The following is a 19,049-nucleotide window of genomic DNA, read 5'->3' as shown; positions in this document are numbered from 1 at the left end:
TTGTAAAAGTATGTAAATTATTTCAAATGAATCAACACAAAAGTAGGAATTTTTTGTGTGTGTTCAGCACCATTTCTCAGCTACACTGATAAATGAAATGCTAATATATAGCACGTGAAATATTAAAGGGAGTTTATTACTTTTGATATAAAAAGTGATGTGAGAATTCAGTGAAAAAACGAAATCCAAGTTTTTTAAAGCAATATATCCCATTTGTACTGTCTGTAAAGAGAGCACTTCTGATGAGCACCTAACATATCTACCAGGAATCTCTTTCTCAGTCTTTGATTAAGATCCTCTCATCTATAATAGAGGAAAACAGAGGAATATTTGTCATACAAGGCTAAATGCTGGTGGCTTTTCCTTCCTTTAAACAAGGGAAAAGAGTATGTTGAATACTCAAGCTCTGTTCACGTGGTCTAAAGACAAAAACAAGAGTACAGTCTCTCTCTGCAGCCACCGAAGTCTTTGGCTTGCACTGTGAATGACCACTGGTCCTTAAAATTATGTGAGCGTCTCAGAACAACATTCATACACTCTCTGTTCCCTTTTTTGTTGGGTCCCATCTCTTTGCAGGTGCCTCATTCTGCATCTGAGAGCAATGGTAATTTTTTTTTTTTTTTATGTGACCTCTCTGTGCTCCCTTCCTTTAAACATAGTGGCAATATGTGAGACTTTCCAAGTCCATCAGGGCCATGCATCATCTTTCCTCCATGAAATTACAAGCTGTGGTTAGGGCAAAGGTTGTGAGCTCTCCAAGAATGAGGCCAGGCCAAGAGTGATGGCCCTGTGAACTAGAACCTTTAATACTTTTTACCTTCTTTTACACCTGTACAGTGACCATGAAAATCCAGTGCTGGTCAGTATTTACTTGGCTCACATATTAACTACTAGACCAGACAGGGAGCAGCAGAAAGGCAAGCCCAAGATAAGCAGCAAAATCCACATGGTCTGTCTTCGTTATTAGTTCCTACTTCAGAGTCAAGAGTAAACAACCAGTCAAAAAGTAAACTGAAAAATTTAATTGTTTTATAAAATAAGATTATGAAATTCTAAGTAAAAATCCAGCTTCTTAAATATGGTACATTCAATTCCTCACAGAATATTTAAATATTCAGGTCACTTATGCTATATTTTCACGGTATTTGAGTTAAAATCATTGGATAAATTAAAACATCCCTACCAAAAGATACCACAACTTATACAAATAAAACTAAACAATAATACTTTTTTTTAAATACAAAATGTAAGGAAATTAATAACTCTTAGAGCATGCTACAAAATTTTACCAGAAAAATATATGGGATCATTTTTGTTTAACTAGAAAATATACAGTGTGCTTTTCATTTCTCTTCCTAAAATTCATTCTCATACAATTACCATTTAACTTAATAAATATGTACAACAAAAATGTTTATTCCTCGAAGAATATAAATAGCAAATACTGTAGTAGAGCCTGGTCCGGCATTCTTTCTCATCTAGTGACTATAGTGGGGCTTTTCAACTCTGAATGTGCAAACATGCAGAATCAGGCTCTTAGTGTTATCAACAGGTTAATAGCTTTTATAAAAGTGATTTTATTAAAAAAAAACAACTCCAAAAACACTGCAAAAGACTTAGAGCTATTCCAGTCAGGCATTTCTATAAATAGTAAGACACAATATAGGGAAACAACGTTCCAGTTTAATTACTGCTGGCAGTAATTAGGGAAAAATAAGTCAGTGGAGAATGAAAAATATCTTGAATTAGACACATCTTACTTTCACTGATTTAACTTGGTTCCCTATCATTTCTAAAAAGAGTTTCTGGTACAATCTGTACATTGTAAATCTGTGAAGAAACTTAATCACCTTCTTCAGACTTTGCATGGTTGGTTTTGGGAAGTGGTATGTTTTCAAGTGCTTCAGTCCATACATTAAACCTTTAATGGTGTCTTGGTCGCCGTTCTTTATTCTCCACAGATTGAGAAGCTTCAGGACTTGCTCTGTAGGTTGACATAGTTTCATTGTGCGCTCGATATCTTCTTTTCCCACTTTCTTGCCTGGTAAGCTTGCCATCAGTGTGTTGAGATGTTCAAAGGTGAGGTTCGGGTGGCCAATATGCTTTAAGACACTGTTTTCACAAAGATCGATATCTATAGGAAGTGAAAAGGAAAGAGAGGTAAGTACAATGCATTACAACTTTACCATGGCCTGCAAAAAACCTTCCAAAATTTCAAGGTAAATATTCCTTCCCAAATTTTTTTTACTTTATTTCAAATAATTCTCTCAGCAATGCTGTTTTTTAGGCTCCAGTTATGAAAAGCACTTAATAATTTAATTAAATTTGCAAATACAAACAGCCCCAAATTACAAACGAACTTCATAGCAAGTATTTATTGCTATACACTTGTTTCATCTATCTTGTAAAATGTTCTGTGTATGTGATAGGAATCCTAATATTTGCTTCCAGTGAATGAAAATTTTGCTCTTCTTCTTCAGAAAAGTCTAAGCAAGCTTTGCTAAAATAGTAATTTTGGTTTTTGAAGTATTCTAGACGCTTCACAGTCTGACATAAGCATACATACTAAAAAGGAGAGGAAAAAAACAGTTCTCAAATCTATTCTGAGGGGACAAAAGGTCATGTGAATGTGGCAGTTGCTGATGGTGGCTTACACGAAAAGAGTTGGCCTGACTCTCATAAAAACCTTGGTGTTAACATAGCAGCACTATTTCACCTTTGACACCTGTCTCGGCAGATTCAGCACAAAGCAAGCAGTGAATTGCCATGACAAATAGGTACCAGAAGGGAAAAAGAAGCGAAAGCCTGTCGGTGTATCTCTCAACCCCATGCACCCCCATTCCATGAATAGATGTCCTAGTCCGAGCTGTCAATCTCCACTTTACAGAAAACAAATTGCACTCTCAGTTGGAGGCATCCAGCTCCCTCTAACTTCAACAGCCACTGCTCAGATATAACAGTGGGAGACATTTTCCCCGCTTGATCAAAATTCTTCATACATTGTGCAGTCTCAAAAGAGGATCTTGGCGGTGACACTACACACACTCCCAAGGGGACTATAAGTCTGGGAAGAATTCAGTCCTCGACTGATCAGAAGCTGAATTCTCTTCCTGCTTCCCCTCAACTTCACTGTGCTTACTGCATCAATAAATCTCAGTTAAGCCCTGCAGGTTCTCCTCAGAGCATATCACATCACCAGGAGGTATTTGATCCCAAGTAATTTTTAAAATGCCATTTAGCCGGTTGCTTTTAATATACACGTTATCAAAGTGAAGTACCTTGAATAATCTTCTTGACCATATCCTGTTCTTTGTTTTGCTGCTTCCATAACTTCAACAGCTGGAAGGTCTGCTCTTGAGAACTGTGCCTTTGTTTAATCCTTTCGATATTTTCTGTGCTAACCTTTGTCCCAGGCAAACTGTCTGCTAGTATGTTCAGCCAGTTAGGCGTGAGCTGAGTAGGAACAGCAAACCTGAAAAAAGCCTCCTCGCACAGGGTTACATCTGAAATGAGAAAAAGAATATGTCCATTGTTCTGATGTCTGTTACTCCGCTTGTCTCTGGGGAAAAAAAAAAGCAAGTAGCAACGATGATAAGAAAAAAATGCTTAAAAAACAAACTAAAAGGTGGTCTTTACAGTGCTGTCACTGCCTGTGCTTGAGTTCCATTTGGTCTGACCTACAATAATTAAACCTCTACTATGGCCATCACCATAGCAGGCAAATGGCTAACAAGCTAGATATTTTTATCACAAATGCTGATACATTAATTTTAACTGTAATTAAAGGTGTGTTTTCAGAGCACTCTTCCTTAGTATGATACATACCTATTCCACATTTTTGAGGTGCCGTATCTGTATTTTCCTGACAGACGTTGTCACGAATGGCATTTCCCTTCAATGCTATTTTGAAACCCAGTGCACTACAGTTTGTGTGCTTTAGACAGGCTGTTTTGGATGATGTTTCATTTGAGAAAAATCCTTCTGGACATCTCTTACATACAGTGTCACTCTCAGGGGTACCTATGGAACAGGAAAACAATGCCTCCAATTACATATAACCTCAGCTGTGAAAAGAAATACAAGAATAGAAAAATAAAAGAAAATGTTCTTCCCAAAATTGCATTGGCTTCTGCTTTTCACATTTCTGCTCTATGAAGGAATCACATTCAGGAAAAAAAAAAACACAACACTTTAATTTTTAAAACCCAAAGAGAGTCTTTAAGAGAATGATGTTCCTGGTGGAGTAAAAGAGTAGATAGTAGTCTTACATACACTTGTTACCAACTTTAAAATCAGTAATTACTGATTAAATCAGTAATTTAGTAAAGTAGTATCTTTAAATCAGTAACTACTTGAGTCTGTTCAGACATTACATGATGCCTGACCTTCAACTGTACAAATATTCTGTAAAATAATTAAATGGCACAATAAACTTCTCTAAATTGTGCTCTGTAATATCTGCCCAGAACCTTACTCAAATGGGTTATTTAGTTCTAGGTAGAAATGTAACTCAACTAAATGTCAACTAAAGACTCTCTGAAAAGTACGTTCCCTGCTCAAATATTAAATTATACAGAAAAATAGAATTTCAGTAACATTTCTGAACTTTCGTCTGTGCTTGAATAAAATATTATTTAAAGCAAAGAAAGTAGATCATCCAATACAGCAAAAATATTTAACATATATATATAGATTTTGCTTGGTGTTTTACTTTTATAAGGCATAGTTTTACTTCAGAATCAAATATATGATACAACAATAGAATGACAATATATGGTTCTATGCCATTGACACAGGAAGACAATTAATGCATGAAATCTGACACAATGCAAACTGTCTAACCACCAGTGGCAGGAAAATAACAGCACCAATACATGCTGATTATTCACTCTTAATTCATCTTTATTCAGCCAACATTTAAACAAGTGCCTAAAGTCTAATATCTAATATTACATTATTGAACATGAACTTAAGCACATGCTTAAAATTCTTTGGAAATAACTAGAAATTATATTTGAATAAGAAAATGCCTCCATCTAGTGTATTTTGGAAGTATTTACATGTGGATGCTTAATTTAATGCTAGCTTTTATGTAAATTTTATTTATTTTGGGCATTCCCTTAGAGAAAAAGAGTATAAATCTGCAGTTTTCAACCAGCTGTGAAATAAAGAATACTTGCACACCACCCAACCTAGCACTTCTTTCATTATACAGTGAGTGAAAACAAAGGAGGATTTTTTTTAGTTGTGCATCTGAAAATCAGAGACCCTGTATATTGCCAAACGGCCAAAATCCTCTGTTTTGCACAGCCAGCGCCCAACCTGCAGCAGCGGCGTCTGCCCTTGCGTTTTCTTGCACAATGTGCACTGCCTGCGGCTCTGGGCTGTACGAAACTCCAGCCAACGCCTGCACTTGAGCAGGCAGCAATTAGCTTTGCTGAGAAGTCTGAATTTTTAGCACCTTTCCCTGCTACAGACACGCTGCTCTTATGTTGCAGCAGCGAGGAAGGGGAAGAAAGGAGAGTCCCTGCAAACAGTGCGTCATTCTGCTCAGAGCTTCCCGTATAACCCGTGTGGCACAAGAGGGGAATAACCTGGGTAATCCATCAGTGTTCTCAGGGTTGAGCAGAGAGTCACCTCCCAGCTTTGCCAGCTTCTTCTTCGCTGCTTATCTATCAATCATCTGGCCGCTCTTGTCCAGGGCACACACCGCCGCAGCCCGGCCGCCCTTCCGCCGCTCCCTCCACTTCGCCTGGAATCCCTCATTCTCCCCAGGGAAACGGCAGCTGCCACCGGGGAGATGGGGCAGCCTCATGGCAGTGCTGCTTCCCCAGCACATTGTTGCTAAAAGCCCTGCCACGAACAGGGCCAACCGTGGCAGAAAGGAACAAAACCTGAATCTACACTCACAAAAGGGGACTACCAAAGTAAAGCGATCTGCCCGATGTAATCATGAGCTACTGGCAGTGAGGAAAGAGAGTTCTAATGCTTTAAGCTTTAAATGAGACACCAGACCACACTATCTCCCTGTGTGGCAGTGGAAGCACATTCTTCTACGCTTAGCGTTTATTTCACCTGAATTTCCATGGTTACAAAGTTCAAGGCTATCATATGGCGGAAAGTGGGAACACAGTGTGGTCCACGCTTATTAAATTCTTAGTCAACGCCTCACCTCAAAAACTGACTATTGACACAGGGGGATGCAATTATTTTTACAATGTTTTCATTCCTTGTTTGAGGTCTGCTTGGGTTTAGCTGGTTCATTCTGATGGTCTTTTAGAAACCAACTTTCCAATAAATTACACGATTCAACAGTTTATCTTCTTCCAAAGTTTGTTTCATTTTGAACTGAGGGATTCAAATTTGTCCACCACAGTTTCATTGTGATCACAGGGATGCAGGGGGCTGGTTGCTCAGAGAATTTATACTACTTTGTTCATCTCCCAAATGGTCTTTCTGAGAACTTTGGTTTCTGGCCCCTTTTGACTTGCTGCCAAGATACCGTGCAACCTCATTAACCCAAGCCCCTGGCTGTAATGATTTAGGTTAATGAAGGTTTATAATATGGAAATGCAGTTGCTGCCAGTGCAAATGCTTAACAGTGGTAAGGGCATCAGGGTAATGCTCAGGTAACCAATTACCTGGGGACTAGTGAGCAGCTACAGCAGCGACATTACTCCTTACGTTAAGGTTGTTCTCCAGTGAGATGTTCATAACCCAAGAAAGGACTCCCAACCTGTCATTCAGCATAGCTCTACAACGGACAGGCCAGTCCTAATGTTTCTCACTGCATATATGTAATTCCTAGGGAAGTAATTCTGTAGTCTGGAGGTCGGTTGCCTAGGGGTTCGTGTCTGAGACACTTTGATTTTCTGTATTCCCTTCCCCAGTGCTCTTCTCCGGGCAGTTATCAATCTCCGGTACAATGACAGTTTACAATTCTTTCAGGCTATATTAAATACTGGAGCTCAACTGGGCCATGACATTTGCCAAATGATAAATGATGTATTTTATTTTGAGAGAAGTACTTGTTATTGGTGTAACAATTTATGTTGTCTTAAATGAAGAATACACTCCACTGAAAAGCGCCGCGTCGCTCTGTATCCCCACCAGACAACAGCACAATGCCAGCCTGCTTGACAAAGAAACAGTTGTTTGTTTGATAGTAGTAACAGTCTCCCTAAGAGTTCCGCTTAGCATGCTGGTAATTAATTATTACCACATATTGCTGTGATGCTAGAGCTATATTAATACTGTTATAATTATACACTTGGTGTCAAACACGTAGTGCTCCTGGTGTTTGGTCAAGATATACAGTTGCTTGAAACAGCAGATTTCAAAATGAAAAACATTATTTATCACACACACAAATACTACATTCCAGATAACGTTCCTTTAAAAGAGGCAATCCATCATGTTTCTCATTAGAGTGCAATTTGCTACATTTGCTACTGCCATTAAGTTATATATTACAGTAGGAACAGGGTATTCCACTGAGAAATGTTCCTTTGGCTACAGTCCAAATGATGCGGAACAGGTTCAATTGGCTTTACAATTTAGTGTCCTGTAATTTCTTCTGGTCGAGCCTCTTTCCTAATCTTGTAACTGACACGAGTCGTCAACATGCTGTAGAGCTCTAATGAAGTAAGTGCAAATTGAAAAGAGCTACATACCTGGCTGTGCAACACCGAATCCAGGAGGACACTCCGTGTGCTTTAAACAAAACTCGAGCTCCAGGTATCTGCCTTCGACGCACTCGCAGACGCGGTCCTGCGTGCTGGTGCACTCCTGCTTGACGTACTGCAGCTCTTTGCAAACCGCGCTGCAGTACTGGCACTCGTCGTTGCTGTTCCACTCATCGGCGTAGTACTGATCCGGACACGGGGCACACTGTGTCGGGCTGGTGGCCGTACAGTGCTGCTTTACGTAGCTCCCAGGAGGGCACTGGTCACACAGCAGTTGACGAGATGTCCCTGGGTCGTAATGGCGATACTTGGGGGTAGAGCTGTCCTGGATGGTCCACTTAACAGAAATGTCCAAGAGCTAGAAACAGGAAAATCAAATATCGCTCACTTTAGTTCTGGGGAGTACCGCCGTCACACAAACCTACCTTTTACTGAGTTTATGAGTCTAATCATGTCGCTACCTTCAAAAAAATGTTTGCATTAGAAATTTATAAAATATTAGCCAGCTTCCAGACTCTCCCATATCTGTCCTAGAATGGGAAAATTTTAGGATCTTACCCAGCAAACTTTCCCAACGCAAGTACTTTCTTGTTCTTCCAGAGATGTACATCCTATTCTTCTCCCATTTACACCCTTTTAATATCACTGGGCAGTGACCTTTTGCCATCTGGCACCAGAGAACCCAGCCTATTAGCTTCACTGGCATCATGCTCAATGAACAACAAGGCAGGGATGATGCACTCTTTGTGTTCTTAAGTATCAAGTACTTCAGGTGCAAAAGCAATGGTAAGTGTTCGAGCGCACAAATCTGACCAGCGTACTGCACCGTCACCGCAGACACCTTTAAAGGGTGATTCCTTACAATATTTCTTTTAATCAGCAACAAATGGCTAGAACAATCTAGGTTACTTTTTAATGCCTTCCATTTAATCTTGCACTGAAATGCAGCAGCTCTGGGGATAAAATGTGGCAGCTGCGTCAAGTATGAAGATGCAGCTTCAGGCAGAGGTAAAGAATGGTGCAGTTTATGAAGGGTACGTTATGGACTTAATCTCATGAGCTGGAAGAGGTCAGGCTAATGATTTCACTTCCTATCTAGAACCACAGGCTTACGGCTGTCGTGAGGACCTGGTTCAGTACCAGCACACATCATCACCACTAGGCTCCTCCTGCTTCCTGCAGCAGTCTGCTTTGCTGGTGCGATTTGGGATCTAGCGATCTAAGATGACCCTGCCCTTCTGCAGACAGCCTCCATATCACATCATTTTGGTCTTGTAACTGAAAATTTGGTTCTATGATTCCACCAGCCTGTCAAAAAATAACTCTCAGGTTTACTCCCTACGTACTGCCCCGAGACCCACGGGGTCCGCTGGCAGCTCCCTCTCCCCACTGAGAACCTGGCTCTGTCCCAGTGCTGCGTGACTGATGTGCCACTACTCTTCTAAAACTTGTACGTTCCATAACGATGAAGTAAGCTGGCTTTGAATGAAGATTTTTTTCTATGTATCCATCCAAATTGTATTCCAACTGACTTGTCTTTGTTGCTATTTTAATCCCAGTCAGCTAATACACAGCTGCCAATTCAATTTCAAGAACGTATTTTCCTCTTTTCAATGCAGATGTCCCCAACATGTAAGTGGAATTAACTCTTTTTATTCATTCAGACTCTATTTCCTAAAGAGGCTTCATCTAAGGGCCTCACTTCTGCCACAGCATGGCACTTCTTAAGTGATAGTCTTATTAAGGTTGGAAAGGACAATTTAATTGTTCATCTGCATTAGCACAAGTCACAGCTTTTGCACCAAGTAATATTAGGTGCCTAAATTAGGAACACTTACTGCTAAAGAAAATATTCTTAAGTGCATTCTCCTGTTTCCTGTCTATGAATCCAGTTTTTATACAGCTATACTTAGGCTGAAGAATGAAATGCAGATAGTATGGATATTCCCCACAGCTCTTCTAGCTACCCTTGACTAAGCCCTGTAACCTCTCCAATTTCTGATTTCTACAGGTGGAGATCCCACTTTTTCTTGTGGTCTCAATGCTCAATCTCTTCCATTGTGGGAAATTCCTTATTACTCATTGAAGTTTGATGTACTGCTCCATTTTCCTTAAATGACTGGATGTGTTTCATGTGATCTATTTAACAAGAGGGTGCAGCACATTTTTTAATAGTGAATGACTTTCCATTGAAGAAAAATGCACCCACCTTTGGTAAATCTACAGCTATTACTCTAGTAATAAGGAAATCCTTCTGATCCCATTAATTGTTGATGTGAACAGTCAGGTTTTCTTCTACGGTTTTTATTCAGTAATAGATAATACAGCGTCCCAGAGTCCAAGACTTGCTTGGACATACGCATTCCCTTCGCAGAACACAACAGACTGCAACACGTGGCACAGATGCTACAAAGACAAGCATCACCCCACATTTTGTGCAGATGTCTGTGGAAACCCAAGACAATACCCAATGCAGATGAAAATCTGACACTGTGAAAATGATTAGGGACAGCAACCAGACACACGGGCAGCACGTCCTTGTGCAGAAATGCCAGTTTTCCTTCTCTGCAACGCACAGCTCTCAATAAATCCCAAGCTGTCACTGCATCACAATCTGCACCTCTGGGTGATGCCTCTGCCCTTGGTGACACATTTTCAGGTGCTGAATGGTTAGGTGGACCATTTCATGACTGCTCAACTCCCCTCTGCAACATGCAGGTGCAAGAACAACACGATTTTCTCTATTTTCCTTACTTAATAATTTACATTGGAAATCATATATGAGGCAAGTGAGAAGCTTTGCTGCGGGAATGATTCAGGATTAAAAATAATTCAAATTCAATAATCAGGGTATGAAAGCATGGGGTTTTGTAGGGAAAAATGGAGGCACTTGCTTCCTGAAGAACCTACAGCTATGTGAAGCAAATCAATAAAAATTGAAAACAATTCAACACAATTTGAGAGGAATTTAAAAACTGAGCAAAAAAAACACTTGAACAATACGTGTGTGAGACCATGCAAAATTTTGCCTTTGGAAGTACCAATAGCTATGAACTATTAATGGCAACCAGAATATTATTAATCGAAATGAGCATAACCAATAACCATAATAATAGAATTAATAAAATAGCATCACTAAAAGGACGATCAGTCTTCACATTTGATTTTTTCTTTGTGTTTTTAAAACAAAAGCACATCACACCTGTCTTCCCTTCTTTCCCAGGAACACATATTATGCAGCTGCAGTAATCCATCCATCAGTGGCTGAGCCGTATGTATGCAGGATCCAACTCTTTTATTTAGTAAACGAAAGATTCTTCATCCAAACTACAGCTATAAATGCAATCAGTATCTCAGTATTTTACCAGAACATTCTATACATCATTTTCAACATAGAGCTAGATTACCATTACTATTACTGTTTGACTGCTATGATCCTGTGAGTATGTGCAACTCATTGCCACAGGATGTTGTAAACAGTTGAGTTCAAAATGTTACTTGACATCGAGGAAAATAATAAAGGGCTATTAAACATAAACATCACCTTTTGATCAGGAAATCCCAAACCACAAATTGCTTGAGTCTGGAGGAGTGTTTTGGAAAAATATCATTATTTTTCTACCTTTTTCTTCCATCTCCTCTATGCATCAGTTATCAGCCCCTGCCATAGACAGCATATGGGGCTTTTTAGGGCATTTTTTCTGGATTATTTTTTTCTTAGACCCAGGACAGCCATTAGTATGTTGTTAAGTACATTTCTAGACTCCAATCCCCAATACCACACTTCTTCATAACACTACTGAAGGTCCCTTAATAATACTTAAGAGAATAGATCTGCAACATTGTCTTCTATGTGGATTGAAAACACTTAGCACATGTGAATATTCTGAATATTAATATGCAACCAGAAAATCAGAAGTTATCCTTGAACCTACATCAAGTGCCAAAGTAAAAGCAATCTATTTTTCAGAAGTTTTGCAAAAAAAGCAGGAGGAATGGTGGAAGGTAGTTCAGTATAATTTTTACTAGTTTTACTGCAGCATCTAGTCACAAACAGAATTAAAAGACTCTTCTTGTCCGTCAGCTCATGGAATAAGCTAGAGGGGAGCATCAGTAAATTGTTCTTTCTCCTGGCCTAAGACACACTGAATTTGTGCTTACTTTAGCAAGTTGGATCACCTATTACAGCAGATTTGTAGAGCAAAACAGATGGTGCCGAGCACCTGACATCCACATTATGCATGATTCAGAGCGCGTATTTTGGACTAACTTCACTCTGCTCTCATGGACTGAGCATGCATTAGTGGTTACAGTGCATCTGGTGCGTCTCTGGAGTCCGTCTCCAGATTTACTTTCATCAATCCAGTTTACTTCTGTAAATCCACTTTGTGCACTCCAAGTCTGCTCTGATGTGCAAACTAAAATACACTAAATAAGAATGATCAGGAGAGGCCCTTCAAACGCATGTTCCTAAATCAAATTAAAATTGTAATTCAATGCATTTTGTATCATTCCTGACATTTCTTCTCCTAAACTACGCTATGACCAAATTGGTAGCAGATTCTCAACCACATAAAACCTCTGATCAACCTGAATGCCCATACTTAAAGGTGGGCTATGTACTAAACACCTGAATCTCTGCTGTAAGAAACAGCACTATCTGAGCACATGAAAATGCCATGATCAGAACTTACTAGTTCTGAACATGGTCTTCCCAAAAGCTTCACAGAAATGAGGATTTCTTCTATAATAATGCTGGCACTGGCCTGTTTTGCTCTTGCTGGAGAAGAAGGCATGTTCCAGTTTGAAAGGAGGAAGAAACTAGAAGTCTGGCTTCAGTTTACTGGAATCAGAAGTAGGAGCGATGAGTATGTTCGCTCTTTAACCCTTAAGAAACCAAAGCTGGAGTCTATCAGTGCTACACTTGGCCAAAGCCATGGATTTGTCATTCAGAAGATTGTGTAAAATTCCATTCATCCTTGTTTAGGAAAGGTTAATTCAGCCTGGAAGAGGTACAGAGAAAGTTCAGAAGGAAATGGAGAGCTTCATTTTGAAGAGGCTCTTGACTTGTTCAATAGCTTGGCAAGTCAAAACAGTACCTATAGATTCAGTACAGATAGACAATGGACACACAGAGAGAGAACTTTCTCCATTAAAGGATAATGCTGGCAAATGAAAAGGGGATTCTCTCATCAGAGGAAGTTTGGGAACAGCCTTTTACTGAGAAGCAGGTGCAAGAAACCCAGGTAGTTTAAATATAGCTCTCAATGCTTTTCTGAAAGCAAATACACCATTAGGTTTCCTGGAAGAGCTGGGGAACAGACTGAAAAGATCTAGGCATTTTCTTTCAGTTGTAAACTCTAAGCAAATCCTTTATATCCCAACACTCATGGAAGCCAGTGATGATACTGACTATCTTGTTCATTTCAACAAATTAACTGTTAGTGTGATTCAGGGTGCACTCAGTTGTAAACAGTTTTCCTAGGGGTAGCAAAATGCAAGGCTCAACTGAAAAAAACTATCCCAAAGGTTGGGGTTTTTTGTTCTATGAGTGTGAAGTGCTATCAATAACAAAATAATCACAACAAACCAAAACCAAAAAAAATCTAGTGTCATTAACTACATCTATCAACCTACTGGGTAAAATCCAGTTCTAGTGTCATGGGCTCAGTTTGAAAGGACTGAAAAACTCAGTCCTCATCCATCTCCCTGGGCCAAAACCTGGGTACCTCTCAGGATGGCTGTCTCCGTGTGAGGAATTGGGATGAACTGTAAATACTGAAATACAAGTAAGTCAGTGTCATGCAAGTAAATACTGAGAACTTATTCAAAATGAGTTACCCAAGGTTAAAAAGCAATTCTTTGATTGTGTCACTCAACACATTAGGCCTGAAGCTATATTTTTCCGTACCATCTTTATGTCAGCATACACAATGCTAACATAAAAGGCCTGTGCAGTCCATTTATTTGAGCCCTTAGAAGATGCTTTTGAAAGAGAAATAATGTGATTGTAAAATTTCATTTCATTTCAGTTCTTGGGCATGAAAAAAGTACACACCCTTTTCTTTCATCTTTAAATGTAAGGCAAAGAGCCGCTTGCTTTTTCTTGTTGAATTAAAATGAACTGAAAGACAAAGCACATAAAGCAAAAATCCTTCAAGCATTATCCCCTTAAATCACTGCTTTGTGAGAGAAAAGAAAGTGGCTTTTCAGCATATGAAAATATTATTATATAGCTTGGCTTTGTGGTTTTGAGTTGCAGACCAAAGGAGAATGTTTAATTTGCTGAGAAAGATAAATCTGTTTCTGTTTTGCATTCCACAACTATTCCGAAGCATATTTTCCTGCGTGATAAATAATCATTCAAGGCATCTGTCAGATTGCTCCTAGTGTTTGCATTGGGTTCAAAGTAAAACCTCACAACTCTCCTACTTTGCTTTCTACACAAGGTTTTTGGACAAAGCTAAGGCAGAAGGCCTTCACTTACCCTCAGCCCTTAGGCAGAGTGCCTCACTGAACTCATGCATAGACCCCAGAGAAATCCCAGTGGCAAAATATAGCACTGAATTATATTAACTAGTTCCTCCTAATCAATAGCTTGTCAAATCAGTGTCTCTAGATCCAGTACATGACAGTGTCATGCTGGATCAGATCCACAGCCGCCTGTTGCAAATAACCATTGTAAAATATTTGTCATCTAGGGAGAAAGGATTCTCATCCATCTGGGAGATACTCAACTCTCACCCTCCTCACCTTGCTGTTCTGGGAGCCCCGTGCAATCACTGAATTTAACCTCTTTGGGCAAACAACTACGCAGCTCGTGACCCCATGAGCTGCTGCAGGCTCACTTAGAGCACAGCCCAGGCAAAGCACCTTTTGGCAGACCAGATGAGCATCAACAACACACCAAAAGCTAAAATAGAGTAATTTTCGCTGGTTTGAGTTTAGCTCATAAAGCTGTTCCACCATTCTGCCTACTACTTCAATGCAATCCACTCACTTTGGACATAACGGGACCTGCTTTTGTATGGAAGATGTTTTATAAAGTGGAGGCTGCTCTTTTATATAAGGAATATAACTAGTGACTCTCCTGAGCCACCTGTATGTGAAACTGAGGCTATCAACCACTGTCTTCATTTCTCTGTCAGTAAAGCAATATGTCAACAATTCAAATCTCACAGAGACCTTGTAAGGCACCATTAATTGTCATTCATAAAACAATTTAGGGGTCGAAACTATTGTTTCATTTTCAGTGGTAGGACAATGACGTTCAGCTGAAGAGCAGTTTTGCATCTTACCAAAGTGCTAAATTGTAAGTCTTTGTTTTATGTAAGTTAGATTTGCTTGGAAGCTTGTGGAGGGAGAAACAGAAAAGACTAACTGCTCACCAAAAGACGTGTCTTATCCATAACTCAAATTTTGGCACTTTATTCACCAGAGTGACAGCAAGATTTAGAGATAACCCAAAACTTGGATGTTACCAACATGACTACAGGCTGCCTTTGCACGGAACAGAATTACTAACAACTGATCATCTAGCCAGAGAAACAATATGTCCAGTATTATGTGCAAACAGGTGTTTTTCTCCAGGAAGACCATCAGAGTAGCAAATCTACTAACATAAAACTTAAATACAGAAGGAACAAAATTTAAGTTTCTGTGAGATTTGAATGGTGGGTGTTATTTAAATTGTGACAATATCTTTTAAAAATCCTTCTGGTAACCTTGGTGGTTTATTTTTAACCAACACACATGCAGACAGACAGACAGAAAGTCAGACAGAAAGATAACTCCTACTCTCACAGGCTGCAAAGCCACTGCTGCCTACACACAGCAAACCCAACAGGCCGGCCAGAAAAAGCATGTCACATGCACCCAGAGGTCCAAAATAGAGAAAGGTCAAGTTTAAGGGTCAAGATAGTTACGTGACAAGTAATGAGATCCAGCTCTGGGGAATTTCTTTCAATTCAGTCTGATTTCATAACGCTTGTCCGTTTGTAAGCAGTTTTACTGTTCCAGTAAACAACACGTACACGCATGCAGCACCACAGCAGGACCCCTTTCTGAAACCTTAGCAAAGAGGCCAAGGCTGAAAGCACATCATGTTCAAAGAGTCTTTTTTAGGTATGGTGTCTCCAAACCAGGTTTAAACTATGTGAGCCAAACACACACAACTTTGAACTGCTGTTGCGCCTCTTATAAAACAGGTACTAAAAGTACTTTTCTGAGCTCTAACACATCTGACAGTACTTAAGCCTCACTGACAGTACTTAAACTTCACAATAACTTCAAGTAAATTGCTTTTAAATAATAATAATAAAACAAAGAGTTGAATGATGAAGCGCTCTGGTATGTACTCCTGCCACTGACATATTTCAGCTCCAAGACTCATCTGCCAGAGAATTATTCTGAACTCCAGCAAACGCTATTACTTTATGGAAGAACAGGAACAGACACATTACATTTAATCAAAATCAAAATACTGATGTGATTATTTTATGACAGCCACAGATAAGAAGCCAAGCTGATAACAGGCTATTGCTGAAATTCCCAGATTAACTTCCCATGCTTTCATATAGACAAAGAAGGCCCAACATCATACATCAGATGAAAAAGTTGTCCTGCATTTCAAATTGCTAACCACGAGCCTGACAATTTTTTCTTCCCTTGCACCATTAATTACTTTGGTTTGTTTCTCAAAAAGCTCTTTCAGAAAGCTGTACAGAGAGTAATAAACATGCATTACTCATCAGATCCTGGAAATCTCATTGCATTTATAAAAAGCTTTCAAAATAAATGGATCTCAGTTCTAATGCTCTGCCACAACATTAATGCCACTGTACTCATCAAACAACCCAGGAAAAAGTTACCGCACAGGCATGCATAGCAGCCTGCTCTGAATATTATTTTTTAATGTTTTTCTTTGAATTTTTTCTTATCCAAAAGATGAACAGCCTCCAAACAGATGTTACACAGTATCTGTCTGTACACAGGTTTTAATTAATCTGACATCATATACAATTCCTAAATGGATTAAATGACATTTTGAAAGATTTACTGCACTGCTAACATCTCTAAATTTGCATCTGGAAGTGTCTTGCTAGATCACCAAGTAAACAAAAACTTATTAAAGCAGGGGCTTATACCGGATTTAATAACACAACTTTTCTGTAATAGCTACTGACACAGCTACTAATTCATCACTTTCTTGCACATGAAGCTGAATTTTCTAAGCCAAAACCACACGCTTGTGCTTTTTTTCTGGAGTTCACAGTGGTTTTCCCAGGTAAGAAAGTCAGCCCAGTTTCTGAGATACTGATCAGTGCCACTGCAGCAGAGATTAGACAGGCAGGGATGGAGCTTTTGTGAATCAAAACCAAACATCCCAGCCTACAGTTTCTAAATTCATTCCCGGATAGTGTTTTGTGTCAGCCCGGTATGGTGAAGCCTTACAAAAGGAGAGACGAAGATAGGAAAAAAGGCAAAAGAAAAGCAAATCATGCCACTACCTTAAGAATGGGATGAAAATCCCTGCTGCGTCCCTGGAGCTGGATGTGTCCGTTGCACTCCAAACCTCACCAGGAAAGCTCGGTGTGATGAAACAAAAAGGGTTTACCAAGAAAACGGAGAGAAGGCAAAAAAAAAACCCAAAACCAAAAAAAAAAAACAAACAAAAAGAAAAACAAAACAAAACAAAAACAGAATAAAAGCTGTCTGTCTTTACAGCCTGATCTCTGAAGCTGTAGTGGATCTTAAAGCCTATCTACCTCTCTGAAGGGACTTACCACAAGCGTACAGCACAGGAACTTGTTCATTGTGGTCGATGGAAGAAACCTCAGCGAGCTGGGAAATCAGGCAGAGAGTCAGCTCCCGCTCCAGTCTCCTAGCAGCCTGCTTACATCCCCCAACATTAAAGACACGATATATATATAGTCCCGGTGTAACAGGAAGCTTTGGCTCAGCTTTGATCACTCAATCCGTACCATGACCAAACTTTTCTCTCGCACTCTCTCTCTCCCCCCCGTCTTTTTTTTTTTTTTCAAAGGAACCTGTAAAACTTGATGACTTAATGGAACCCTTTGAGTGCTGTAACCACAGACTGGAAAATGAAGGAGGGAGTGTCAGGGGCTGGCCAGGGGAGGGTTTAATTGGGCTCTGTCTGTCTGGCTGCCTGTCCCCCCCTCCTCTCCCCTGAGCAGCTGTCATGGAGGGCAGACACGTGCCCTGGGCACAACAGCGGCTCCCTCGGTGCCCCAGGCTCCCAGGGGACACGGTTAATAAACCACTGCTGGAGGCTGAGCCCCGGGGCCCTGCAGCAGTGCGGCTGCCCGCTCACTGGGCCCTCAAGCACACGGGGGCTGCCATTTCCCCGGGAGGAAGAGGGCTCCTTTCGGCTGGGCTCCCCAGGGGTTTCCAGGAGCAGGGCTGGCTGGGAAGCAAAGGCCAGGGAGGGGATGGCTGAGGGGAAGGAGGATCCCTGCTGCTTTCCCTTCCCTGCTGAGGAAGGAACGCGAGGAATGGCCTTGCTGCCCGCCAAGGCTGGCCTATGAGACAGGGCTGGTGTCGGGCTGCCTGGGCTGCCCACCAGCCAGCACCAGCCCGAGGGGCTCTGCGAGGAGGAGAGACCTGTGGGAATGACATGGGGCTTTTGCACGTGTGGTTGTAATTTTCCAGTGACATTCGGTGTCCGAAAAAAGGGAAGGCTTAGTGTTTTCAGCAAGCCCTTGTCCACAGGAGGGGACCCACTCAGGGGCCTGTTCTTCCTTCCCCCACTTGCCATGCAGTGCTTTTATTTAGAAATGGGCATTTTTCTAAAGCTGTAAGGATTAAACCCTGCTGCTCTTGCCTCCCTGGATTTCTCAGAGGGCTCCCTGCAAGCCCCAGGGAACCTGCATGTTCCAGGCACAGAGCTGAGCACTGCTTCCCAAGCAAAGGTGCGGAGAAAGGATTTATTTTCCCAACCTGCAAATACTGAGAAAGTGATTATGGGAGGCTGTGGGATCCTGGGGTAGAAGCCAAACCCAGATGTGCCTCCAGTTTTCACAGATGGTTTTCTCTCCCTTTTCAGAGGTCAGACCAAAACCTCAGCTCTGGATATTCCAGCTCTTGAGCATTTGAAACCTGGGGCCCACGTTGGCTCTGGGTTGGGCAGTTTTGGCCCTTTGAGTCACAAGGCTGTACAGGACTGGCAAAAGAGTGAGGTGAAAAAAGCCTGCATATTGCTTCATAAAAATTCAGCTACACTAAGTCAGGAAACCATCGTCCTCAAGAAGGACAACCTCGCGCATTCCTCCTTACACATCTGTAATCATTTGAACACCCATCAAGCATAACCTAAGATTGAAACAGATGCTGATTACACTT

At 40.6% G+C, this 19,049-nt stretch overlaps 1 protein-coding gene across 1 annotated transcript; it reads right to left on the bottom strand.

The window, feature by feature from the left end:
* Positions 1-1,070: 1,070 nt before the first annotated feature.
* On the bottom strand, positions 1,071-17,740 carry TNFRSF11B (TNF receptor superfamily member 11b). Its single transcript, XM_068396872.1, has 5 exons — positions 17,471-17,740; positions 7,674-8,043; positions 3,826-4,020; positions 3,279-3,503; positions 1,071-2,134 (listed from the first exon to the last, which is right to left on the bottom strand). The coding sequence occupies exons 1-5, from the start codon at positions 17,498-17,500 to the stop codon at positions 1,746-1,748; spliced, it is 1,209 nt and encodes a 402-aa protein (XP_068252973.1). The 5' UTR covers positions 17,501-17,740; the 3' UTR covers positions 1,071-1,745.
* Between the last annotated feature and the right edge of the window lie 1,309 nt (positions 17,741-19,049).

The sequence above is a fragment of the Nyctibius grandis genome, chromosome 3, assembly GCF_013368605.1.
Source record: "Nyctibius grandis isolate bNycGra1 chromosome 3, bNycGra1.pri, whole genome shotgun sequence".
NCBI lineage: Eukaryota > Metazoa > Chordata > Aves > Nyctibiiformes > Nyctibiidae > Nyctibius > Nyctibius grandis.
Note: the sequence above shows the minus strand (reverse complement) of the source record. Positions and strands in the feature narration are given on the sequence as shown.